The sequence below is a fragment of the Schistocerca gregaria genome, chromosome 2 (genome assembly GCF_023897955.1).
Source record: "Schistocerca gregaria isolate iqSchGreg1 chromosome 2, iqSchGreg1.2, whole genome shotgun sequence".
In the NCBI taxonomy this organism is placed as follows: Eukaryota; Metazoa; Arthropoda; class Insecta; order Orthoptera; family Acrididae; genus Schistocerca; species Schistocerca gregaria.
The window spans coordinates 878,749,759-878,762,296 of NC_064921.1; the positions used below are offsets into that span (position 1 = coordinate 878,749,759).

At 45.6% G+C, this 12,538-nt stretch overlaps 1 protein-coding gene across 1 annotated transcript in view; it reads right to left on the reverse strand.

Annotated features, from left to right (window-relative positions):
- LOC126336037 (glutamate receptor ionotropic, delta-1-like) overlaps positions 1-12,538 on the reverse strand; it is a 113,092-nt gene that overhangs the window by 5,919 nt on the left and 94,635 nt on the right. Inside the window, exon 9 of the mRNA XM_049999517.1 lies at positions 10,199-10,407. Coding sequence (XP_049855474.1) covers positions 10,199-10,407 — 209 coding nt within the window. The remainder of the gene's footprint in view (positions 1-10,198; positions 10,408-12,538) is intronic.

Consider the following 12,538-nt stretch of genomic DNA (forward strand, 5'->3'; position numbering starts at 1 on the left):
CGCGGTGTTGGCCGTCGAATGGCGCTAGCTGCGCAGCATTTGTGCACCGCCGCCGTCAGTGTCAGCCAGTTTGCCGTGGCATACGGAGCTCCATCGCAGTATTTAACACTGGTAGCATGCTGCGACAGCGTGGACGTGAACCGTATGTGCAGCTGACGGACTTGGAGCGAGGGCGTATAGTAGGCATGCGGGAGGCCGGGTGGACGTACCGCCGAATTGCTCAACACGTGGGGCGTGAGGTCTCCACACTACATCGATGTTGTCGCCAGTGGTCGGCGGAAGGTGCACGTGCCCGTCGACCTGGGACCGGACCGCAGCGACGCACAGAAGCACGCCAAGACCGTAGGATCCTACGCAGTGCCGTAGGGGACCGCACCGCCACTTCCCAGCAAATTAGGGACACTGTTGCTCTTGGGGTATCGGCGAGGACCATTCGCAACCGTCTCCATGAAGCTGGGCTACGGTCCCGCACACCGTTAGGCCGTCTTCCGCTCACGCCCCAACATCGTGCAGCCCGCCTCCAGTGGTGTCGCGACAGGCGTGAATGGAGGGACGAATGGAGACGTGTCGTCTTCAGCGACGAGAGTCGCTTCTGCCTTGGTGCCAATGATGGTCGTATGCGTGTTTGGCGCCGTGTAGGGGAGCGCCACAATCAAGACTGCATACGACCGAGGCACACAGGGCCAACACCCAGCATCATGGTGTGGGGAGCGATCTCCTACACTGGCAGTACACCTCTGGTGATCGTCGAGGGGACACTGAATAGTGCACGCTACATCCAAACCGTCATCGAACCCATCGTTCTACCATTCCTAGACCGGCAAGGGAACTTGCTGTTCCAACAGGACAATGCACGTCCGCATGTATCCCGTGCCACCCAACGTGCTCTAAAAGGTGTAAGTCAACTACCCTGGCCAGCAAGATCTCCGGATCTGTCCCCCATTGAGCATGTTTGGGACTGGATGAAGCGTCGTCTCACGCGGTCTGCACGTCCAGCACGAACGCTGGTCCAACTGAGGCGCCAGGTGAAAATGGCATGGCAAGCCGTTCCACAGGACTACATCCAGCATCTCTACAATCGTCTCCATGGGAGAATAGCAGCCTGCATTGCTGCGAAAGGTGGATATACACTGTACTAGTGCCGACATTGTGCATGCTCTGTTGCCTGTGTCTATGTGCCTGTGGTTCTGTCAGTGTAATCATGTGATGTATCTGACCCCAGGAATGTGTCAATAAAGTTTCCCCTTCCTGGGACAATGAATTCAAGGTGTTCTTATTTCAATTTCCAGGAGTGTATTTGCAGTTAGAAGCGGCCAGTAAGGGAACTGTGTGTGGTCATTCAGTAATAATGTGGGGCTGATGGGTGTATGTTTATAATTTCCATTATTTCAAATGAGTCCATCTTCCTATCTTTATGTATGTGATGTAATGCTTCAACTTGCACCTCGTTACTATTCCGTTCTGTAAGCAGGTAGTACGCAAAAGTAGAAGCTCCTTTTCTTAAGTTTCGAGCTTCTGGGCTATTGATTCAAGCGGATACACTTCTGCCTGCCAGTCTGAGCAGTTTAAAATTTGCCACAGTTACCAGTAATTTTATATATTTCTCTCTTTTTCCAAACATCTACATCTACATATATACTCCGCTAGCCACCAGGTGGTGTGTGGCAGAGGGCACAATTCGCTCTAAAGTCATATCCCCCCCCCCCCCCCCCCCTCTGTTCCACTAGCGGATCGCGCGAGGGAAAAACGACTGTCTGAACGCCTCAGTACGAGCTCTTCTTTCCCTTATCTTTGAATGATGATCACTACGCGATTTGAAAGTTGGTGGTAATAATATGTGCTCTACATCCTCGGCGAAGATTGGATTTCGAAATTTAGTGAGCACCTCCTTCTGTTTAGCGCGTCGTCTATCTGCAAGTGTGTCCCACTTCAAACTTTCTATGAGATTTGTAACGCTCTCGCGATGTGCTAAATGTACCAGTCACGAATCTTACCGGTCTTCTTTGGACCTTCTCAATCTCTTGAATCAGACCCAACTGGTAAGGGTACCATACAGACGAACAATACTCCAAGACGACGAACTAACGTATTGTAAGCTATTTCCTTCGTTAAAGGTCTGCATCGCTTCAGGATTCTACCAGTTAGCCGCAATCTAGAGTTCGCCGTGCCCGCTACTTCTGTAATCTGATCATTCCATTTGAGATCATTTCGAATAGTCACACCCAGATACTTGACGGATGTTACCGCTTCCAAAGACTGATCATTTGTTTTGTACTCATACATTAATGGAGGGCTGTCTTTACCATTGAATAAAAAGACATTGCGCACATTATTTCAAGTCAGTACCAGACTCCCTTGCTGGCTACTTCTAACTGCAGATGCCACTCATAACCCCATCCTGGCCTTATTGTAAATTAACCCTCTTACTCACAAGTTCCATTTTCATATATTTCAGTTATTATAATTTCTCTTGTTGTGTTAACAAATTTTTACTTCATATAATCACAGCTAAATAGCTTAATTGCTCAATCTCACTAGTATATCTTATCTCTTTGTAATTCAGGACCTATTACTGACAAGATCAATTTGTGCACTCACACCTGTACGACATGTGAGCGAAGTTTATTGTTCCATTTATTCTCTTCTATGAACAAATGTTGTAATTTGTATATGGTTCCTTAGTTAATACGTTACATATTTCATCTTAGCTAAATAATCCTACATCGCATTCACAGTGAAATAACCCTCTTTTTTTATTCCTAAATTTAACATTAACATTCTTCATCTCTCGAAACGGAGATTCTCTGTAGCTGGAGTAGTTTAAATAGTTTAAAATGTTTGACCCAATAAAATTTCGCTGCACCACATGCTTATCTTTGTACCTGATGGTTTTATAACAGGCTAAAACCTAAAACCTGGGCCGCGTGGCCTAGCCACGTGGTCTGTGGCGCCTTGCCACGGTTAGCGGTTCGCCCGCCCCCCCCCCTTCCCCCCCCCCCCTCTCCGTCGGAGGTTCTAATCCTCCCTGGGCGTGTGTGTTGTCCTTAGCGTAAGTTAATTAAAGTTACATTAAGTAGTGTGTAACCCTAGGGACCGATGACCTCAACAGTTTGATCCCATAGGAACTTAGCACCACCACCACCGAAAACCTGTTTGCGAAATAGATAATATCGTAGAACACTAAACCAGCATTATATTTGTGTGTATGTGTGTGGGTGTGTGTGTGTGTTTGTGTGTGGGTGGGTGGGTGGGTGTTTTCATTCATAATGTATAAAATATTGTACCAAGAACCGACGGAACAGTCAATCAATACAGTTAACTCTGTCTTCATGCTGTCTGCCTGTAAAAGGACTTAATTAAATGCATAAGGAATTTTTAAACTTCGTTAGCTTCGTAGATGTCTAGCTGACGGCCACATACCTGCTGCATTGCGTCGTTACTGTTCTGTTAACTTCCTACATACACTGGTGTGCAAAACTTAAGGACGCAAGCAACCTTCGCATGACGTGACACTACTAAGTAACGTAACTCGATGAGACTTGGACCAGCTACAGTATACAAGAAAAGGTAACTGAAAGAAATGCGCCATGAGGCGTACAGAAATGGCACTTTTATTCAGAGACAATAATTACACTGAAGTCACAGAGGCTAAAGGCACGCTCTCGTCGTCCGAGAAAAATTAAGCCATAGATCTCTCCGAAGATTAACTTGTAAACGTTTATTGATTGTCCCTGATTAATCCCCTTCACTGCTACACTATTACACTAGTCTTAATAACAGACTCCAGGCGCGATTCGACCCACAAGAAAGGGTGAAGATAGTCAATAATCATATTCCAGTAATAAATGCCCTGTAGAAATCCACCTGCTTTCTAGAAGAGTCTCACAGCCAGTCACTACAGTGGAAAATACACACCGCAGCCACTACACCGCCTCAAGCTGACTTCTCCCACCGAGGAATTCCTCCAAAAACAAAACAGAATTTCAGTTCAGAATCAGAAGGGAAAGAACTATGACATCATATTTTTCCGCAGCGACATCCTTGTATAAAGCATTGTCAGTGCAAATATGGCGTCAAATCTGAGTTAAAACTCGATTTTCGAAGGTAATCGCCATCTTCTTCGTCAGGAGATTAACGTCTAACAAAAGGAACGGTAGAAATTCGAATGTGCACCAACAATTTTAACAGAGACGGAGGTTGAAATCTCAGCGGTGCCTACAGACAAGTAATTGAAACGGATGCTGAGGTGGTCTCCATTCCCTTTCCGCCCCTCAGTTGCGACCCGCAAAGGGCCTTATGGCCACAGTGGTAATTTCCTGCATTCACGTATCACGGCTTCTAGGACACGTCTCCCCGACAATAGAAATCAGAACACTATGCGACGTCAGCCGACCACTGGGAAGCTTGGGCACCGATATAACTTGGACAAAAAAAAAATAGCTCTGAGCACTATGGGACTTAACGTCTGAGGTCATCAGTCACCTAGAACTTAGAACCAATTAAACCTAACTAACCCAAGGACATCACACTCATCCATGCCCGAGGCAGTATTCAAACCTGCGACCGTAGCGGTCGCGCGGTTCCAAACTGAAGCGTCTAGAATCGCTCGGCCACCCTTGGCGGCTATAACTTAGACAGATTTTGCTCCCGGCAGATAGTAATTCCTGATGAAGAACATGGCTATTATCTTCGAAAGCTCGAGTTTTAAATCAAATTTGACACGGTCTGTGCACGAGAATGTTTTATTAAAAAGCAAACAAGTAACAGAAAAATACAAAACTTCCTAGTTTGCATGGGGACAAATAGAGTTTATTGGCTTCAGTTAGACCTCAGCAAGTCTGTCCAACACCACTGTATGTATAATGGGGACCGGACTAAATGCCAATAACTAAACATAGGTAGCGTCAAGTCTATCTGTTAAAGGCGCATTGTCAGCTATTAAAGTAATTCTAGCTGTAGTACAATATAGCTGTCCATCGTTCGGCCTCAACGTAATTTTTAGTCAGAAATATACTTCTCTGTAAAACTTAAAGAATATACCGGTATAGATAAAGAAACACAACACATTAACTGTTGTTGTTGTGGTCTTCAGTCCAGAGACTGGTTTGATGCAGCTCTCCATGCTACTCTATCCTGTGCAAGCTTCTTCATCTCCCAATACCTACTGCAACCTACATCCTTCCGAATCTGTTTAGTGTATTCATCTCTTGGTCTCCCTCTACGGTTTTTACCTTCCACTATGCCCTCCAGTACTAAATTCGTGATCCCTTGATGACTCAGAAAATGTCCTCCCAACCGATCCCTTCTTCTAGTCAAGGTTTGCTACAAATTTCTCTTCTCCCAAATTCTATTCAATACCTCCTCATTAGTTATGTTGTCTACCCATCTAATCTTCAGCATTCTTCTGTAGCACCACATTTCGAAAGCTTCTATTCTCTTCTTGTCTAAACTATTTATCGTCCATGTTTCACTTCCATACATGGCTACATTCCATACAAATACTTTCAGGAAGGACTTCCTGACACTTAATTCTAAACTCGATGTTAACAAATTTCTTTTCTTCAGAAACGCTTTCCTTGCCATTGTCATTCTACATTTTATATCCTCTCTACTTCGACCATCATCAGTTAACTAATGAAGAGGTATTGAATAGAATTGGGGAGAAGAGAAATTTGTGGCACAACTTGACTAGAAGGGATCGGTTGCTAGGACATGTTCTGAGGCATCAAGGGATCACCAATGTATTACTGGAGGGCAGAGTGGAGGGTAAAAATCGTAGAGGGAGACCAAGAGATGAATACACTAAGCAGATTCAGAACGATGTGCGTTGCAGTAGGTACTGGGAGACGAAGAAGCTTGCACAGAATAGAGTAGCATGGAGGGCTGCATCAAACCAGTCTCTGGACTGAAGACCACAACAACAACAAGTGATTATAGAGGTACTCTTATTTGGCGAGAGATGGGAACACATAATGCAACCTGGAACATTATCGAACATGATCGCTTTGGTGCTCCATGTATTACGGCAAGGGAAAGAATAAGGTTGCGTGGTCGCATTGACTTCCACATCTTCTAACACAGTACATTCAACGTCCAACGGTACTGTGACTTCGTACCCCTACCACAATGTTCGTCTTTTCAGGCCCTAACTTATATTTCATGGATGACAATGCGCGACCGCATTGAACAGCGTAGGTGAGGGAGCTCTTAGAATGAGACGATAATCGACGATTCGACCGACCTGCCCGCTCCTTCGACTTAAATCCCATCCAGCCACTGTGGGGTGCGTCGGGGACACGTGCTGCAGCTCGTCCACATTCGCCAACGACTAAGCAGCCGTTGTTAAGCTAATGGAGCAGTGGAACGCCCTACCACAAGAACTGCTTAATAACGCTGTGGCCAGCGTGGGAGGACGTTGCAAGGCATCTATAGCCGTCCGTGGTAATCACACACCCTTTCAAGAATCACAGTCCGCTCCCGTTAGCTGAGTGGTGCCGTCATGGTAGCTCAGCGTGTTCGGTCAGAGGGCTGCTCGCCCTCTGTAATAAAAGAACTGAGTAAAGGAATCAAGATCAACTAGAACGGATGTCTTGTGAAGTCCGCCCAGACCAAACGCAACGAACAATACTGAACAAAAAAAAAAAAAAAATGTGGCCAGCTCGACAGAATGTCAATCCTAAGGGCCCAGGTTCGATTCCCGTCTGGGTCGGAGATTTTCTCCGCTCTGGGCATCCGGCGAACGGCCTACCCGACGGGAGGCCCTAGTCACACGACATTTACATTTGTTATCAACAGTCACACTTTGCTTTTTGTAATTTCCATGGGACTATCTTGAATCAAAGTGACTTCAGTTTAATTATTGTCTCTGAATAAGAGCGTCGTTTCTTTTCGTCTCACTGCACTCTCTGCGTATTTATTTTACTTACCTCCTGTACTACATTGTATCAATTCCTTCCCCGTATCGACCAAGATTACTTGAAAGTAACATTTCATGCTAAAGTTACTTTCGTCCTTCAGTTTTTCTCATCCTTGTATTTCGCATATGGATGAAATGCGACATGTGAAGGATCAGCGAGCGAAGGTTCAAAATCAATAGAATTTAAAACACCCCTAGGCCGCAAACACTTTTTCCCGTACCTTATACATTTGTTTACCTGGTTTTTTATCAACTTCAGCAAATCAATGGTAAAATATTTGCTGATACCTTCCGACTCACTAGAAAACACACGGCAATCGGATTTTTTCTAATTTTTTATGTTTATGTTTCGTCAAGTTCAGAACTCAAATATCGACCACCCAAATCAGTTCGCTGCAACTCTCAAAAATTCTGGAAAAAAAAATCTACGCTGAGGTTTTCCAAGCGTCTTTAATACTCTAATATTTCCGACTGGCAGCGTAACTCTGTGACTGGCTGTTCGTCTGTCTCGTAGGGGGCCTAGGCTCGATTCCCGGCCAGCGCAAATGTCTAAACAAACGCACAGGTTCTAGGAGCTTTTCGGTGAAGGGTAAAATACATAAAAACGGAAAAAATCAGTAACGCTCGAGACTGGTAATCGCTGATTAGAGTCTCCTTTCAGTCATTATTTCATTTTTTTTCATTTAGTTCGTACACCTAGACAATTTAAATATAAAATTCGTCATACATGTTCCAATGGAAATGCCGTGTGGCCAGGGTCTCCCGTCGCGTAGACCTTTCGCCTGGTGCAAGTCTTTAGAGTTGACGCCACTTCGGCGACTTTCATGTCGATGGGGATGAAATGATAAGGACAAGATAACACCCACTCCATGAGCGGAGAAAATTTCCGATCCAGCCGGGAATCGAACGCGGGCCGGTAGGCATGACATTCTGTCGCGCTGACCACTCAGCTACCAGGGGCGGACATATATATTCCAATTAACTACACCTAATTCTCATTTTTACGAAAAATAACACGCCCGCTTCTTTGTAATTACGTGTGTACATTGAGCCGTGGTAAAATTTGCTGTTTTGAAGAGCGCGCCGCAGCGCGTAGTGTGAAGCAGTCGCCCTCCGTTTCTGGCGGTGGCGCCGCTGTGGCAATCGCAGCTTTGGTGTCTCCTTCTGGTGGTAAAGGAGAAAAGTTGCCTGTTCAGGTGCATTTAAGGGGCGCTATGAGCTAGGCAGATGGTCAGTCTGTCAGTTGTTCAGGCGGAGTGAGCCTTGGTCAGTCACTCGCCACCGGTTGCTGGTCTGTCTATCGTACGTATTTGTGCGGCAGTCAGTGTCGGTTTGTCGTCCGGAGTGCTAGTATGTGTTAGGCCGCCAGTCTGCTCGAGTTTGCTCAGGCAATGGGCATTGGCGGTGGGATCGATCGGTTGGTCGGTCGCGCACTGTGACACTAGATGACTTGTCCGCCTTGAGTGACGGCGCACGTGAGGTCGCCACGTGAGTCCAGTGGGCCGCGCCGTATAGCGAGGGGCAGTGGCTTCGCGGCCGACACGAGAGCAACAGGAGCCAACCCACGAAATCGGTCTGACCGGGGCGAGCTGCGACGCCGTGAGACGGGAGATCGGCGCGCCTTCCTGCACCCGTTGAAGCGGCTGGCAGCGGACGGATCGGGAGAGCTTTTTGGGGGTGCTGCGCCAGGTCTTCGCCAGATATCGCAGTTAATTAGAAGTTAAGTGATTTGTGATATGTTGTTTCGTTTACTTGTTAAAATTCTACTTGTTTTCTTGGTCAATCTCTCTTCCCCAGCTTGCTCGTCTGTCTCCCGTGCGCATTTGTTAGGCAGTTGGTGTCTATCTGTCTGTCTGTTGGTCTATCATACGTTAATAGCTGCCTCTGCCATGTTTGTCGGATTCGGAGTTAACGAATTTATTGCTTAAGGTGTAAAGGCTGAATTCCTGAAATACGTTTTTATCTTGCCTATCATCTTGCGAGGTGGTATATGTGTAATGCAGAGCGTGTTGGTACATTTTATGTACAACTGCAAGTCATGGGTTTTATTTAAATGGTCATAGTATATAAATTGCCACCCTTCCACCGTAAGAGTTCTTTCAAAAACAAGTAGCACTTTGGTGGCAAATAATTTTTAATGTCAGTGTTTTGTACCATTTCCATCCCTCTTACGGTGTGCATAGTTCATGTGTTTGTGTGAGTTGTTAAAATTTTAGTTTAAAGTAATCTGGTGTGTTGCAGATTTGCACCAGTATAGTCTTTCAGAGGTTGTTGTGAGTAGTCGTGACTACGGCCGTGTTAAAAGGAAGCGGCAAGGTTCTCAGCCCGAAAGCTCATACTGTCAACAACAACAAAAATTATTTCTGTCTCTGAATAAATTGAAACTTGATATTTGCAGGGTGCTTTCTTATTATAATTTTAAATCCGTTTCAAAACAAAAAAGGGGCCTTTGGGAATGAAATTCCCATTTATTAATTTTTTTTTGATTTGGCAATTACTTCCACGCTCACATAGTGTGTTTAAACGTGTTAATGTTCTTAATGAATCGCTAGTAAATAAAGTAAATTCTTAAGAAAACGTTTTGAAAGTAAATTCGCGGTTGATACATACAATCCATTTTTCGTTCGATATATAAGTTCTTAATTACTGACCTTTTGTAAAAGATTGTTAATAAACATTACTTAAATTTTTTTAAAAAATTGCAGATTATTATTTTTTTTGTTACATCTATGTGTTTCATACTATACGGAATTCCTCGGTCACAGATACCATTGTTTAAAATTTCGCTTTTGCCGGGGATCAAACACAAGTCACTTGCAGGGGAACACTCTACCACAGAACCACAATGCCTTTCTCCGAATTGGCATAAATTTAGGTATTACGGACGCTCGGAAATCTTTAAATTCTAGAATGAGAATTTGAAAGGTAGGAGACGAGGTAGTGGCAGAACTGAAGCTCTGATTTCAGCTCTGAGCTTAGCTCAGATGGTAGAGCACTTTCCCGCGAAAGGAAAAGGTCCCGAGTTCGAGTCTCGGTCGGGCACACAGTTTTAATCTGCCAGGAAGTTTCAACTTTAAATTCGATTATCTCGAGAATTCTTGAGAGTTGCATCGAACTGCTTTGGAAATTGATATTTGAGTTCTTTGAACTTCACGCACCATAAGCATAAAAAAAATTCAAAAGCACGTTTGCCGTTGTGGTCTGCCTGTGAGTGGTTTTGTGGTCTAGGGCTGTTGCCTACCAGCGCTGTGAGCTCGCGACGTCACAGAGACGTGGGCTCACCCTGAGGAACATCTCGCCCTGGCCGGCCAGCGTGTAGCCGAACTGGAAGTCGCTCTGCAGCAGGTCGTCCAGGCCGCGGATGGAGGCCACCCTGACGGACAGCACGGACGTGATGAAGGCGGCGTACGCGTTGTACATGACGAGCGCGAACACCAGCCCGAACATGAGCACCAGGCTGCCGGACGCCGTCCGCGGGTTCCACGTGCTGCCTGCATCACAACAGTTCGACCACTTAGAGAGACCAACACAGCTTGACACTACCAAACAGACAGGACACGGCCTGACGTTTGTGGGCAAATAGACGTGAAGGCCAGATGTCTACAGGCCGGAGCCAAACTCAACGACCTGTCGTCTACCTCCTTGTCGACGCGTTCGCTTCCAGATCACCCTCTCACTTACCTGCCAAGAAACCTGTACAAACATGACGCATCTTTCGCCACTGATACGCTGCTTACACATCATGCAAGTTGATCTAAGGTATTGTGGAATGGTCTAACACAGAGATACAGCTGAAGTCGTACTGAGGTGGTGAAATGTTACCTTATAAATGAATAAAAATTAGCCCCAATTTTAATTAACGCCTATAAATATTCTAAATAATTTTACATGTACAATTAAATTTGTATATTAATAGAAAGAAACTATGTAATAATGAGGTGATGTATTTTTAATTTTTAATGAATTATTTTGTAAAAAAAAGTCTCTATCAGCTAAAATATGTAAAGAAAACACTCTGAAACAAAACGTAGCAACTATCTTCAATTTGTCTAGCGATATGAGAAAGCGGAATGCAACTCTCTCTCTCTCTCTCTCTCTCTCTCTCTCTCTCTCTCTCTCTCTCTCTCTCTCTCCCTCCCCCTCCCCCTTTCTCTTGTGCTCCGCTATCGTGATAAGCTGTGTAAATGTCACTTGTACTCTTTTGTTGAATATTTATGCCAGTTTGATGTTAAGTAGCCGTGCTTCATTTGACGATCCCTTTCCTTGCTATTCATGTTATACACTGAAGATCCAAAGAAGCTGGTACGCCTGCCTGAAATCGTGTAAGGGCCCCGCGAGCACGCAGAAGTGCCGCAAAACGACCTAGCACGGACTCGACCTAATTTCTGAAGTAGTTCTGGAGGGTAAAAAAAAATGGTTCAAATGGCTCTGAGCACTATGGGACTTAACATCTGAGGTCATCAGCCCCTAGAACTTAGAACTACTTAAACCTAACAAACCTAGGGATTCGAACCTGCAACCGTAGCAGTCGCGCGGTTCCAGACTGAAGCGCCTAGAACCGCTCGGCCACACCGGCCGGCTTGTTGGATGCAAGTGACACCATGAATCCTGCAGGGCTGTCCTTAAATCCTTAAGAGTACGAGGGGATGGGGATCTCTTCTGAACAGCATATTGCAAGGCAACCCAGACATGCTCAATAATGTTCGTGTCTGGAGAGTTTGATGGCCAGCGGAAGTGCTTAAACTCAGAATAAATGTTTCCGTATCCATTCCGTAGTAATTCTGACGTTGCGGGGTGTCGCATTGTCCTACTGGAATTGCTCAGACCCGTCGGAATGCACAGTGGACATGAATGGATACAGGTGATCAGACAGGATTCTTACGTATTTGTCGCCTGTCAGAGTCCTATCTAGATGTATCAGGGGTCCCAACTCCACACGCCCCACGCCATTACAGAGCATCCACCAGCTTGAACAGTCCTCTGCTGACATGCAGAGTCCGTGGGTTCATGAGGTTGTCTCCATAAGGGTACACGTCTATCCGCTCGATACAATTTAAAAAGGAGACTCGTCCGACCGGGCAACATGTTTACAGTCATCAACAGTCCAATGCCGGTGTTGACGGGGCCAGGCGAGGAGTAAAGCTTTTTGTTGTGCTGTCATCAAGGGTACACGAGTGGGCCTTCTGCTCCAAAAGCCCAGCATTCAAGTCTGCAGCAATTTGCAGTTCTGCCACGTTGAAGGATTCTGTTCAGTCGTGTTGGTCCCATACTTGCAGGATCTTTTTCCGGCCGCAGCGATGTCGGAGATTTAATGTTTGTCCGTATTCCTGATATTTACGGTACACCCGTGAAATGGTCGTACGGTAACATCCCCACTTCATCTGTATCCCATCGCCCGTGCGCCGATTATAACACCACGTTCAAACTCACTTAAATCTTGATAATCTGCCGATGTAGAAGCAGTAACCGATCTAGCAGCTGCGCCAGACTCCTGTTGTCCTGTACAGGTACTGCCGACCGTAGCATCATATTCTCCCTGTACACATATATTCAAATTCTAAAGGTGGCAGGGGTAAAATACAGGGAGCGAAAGGCTATTTACAATTTGTACAGAAACCAGAT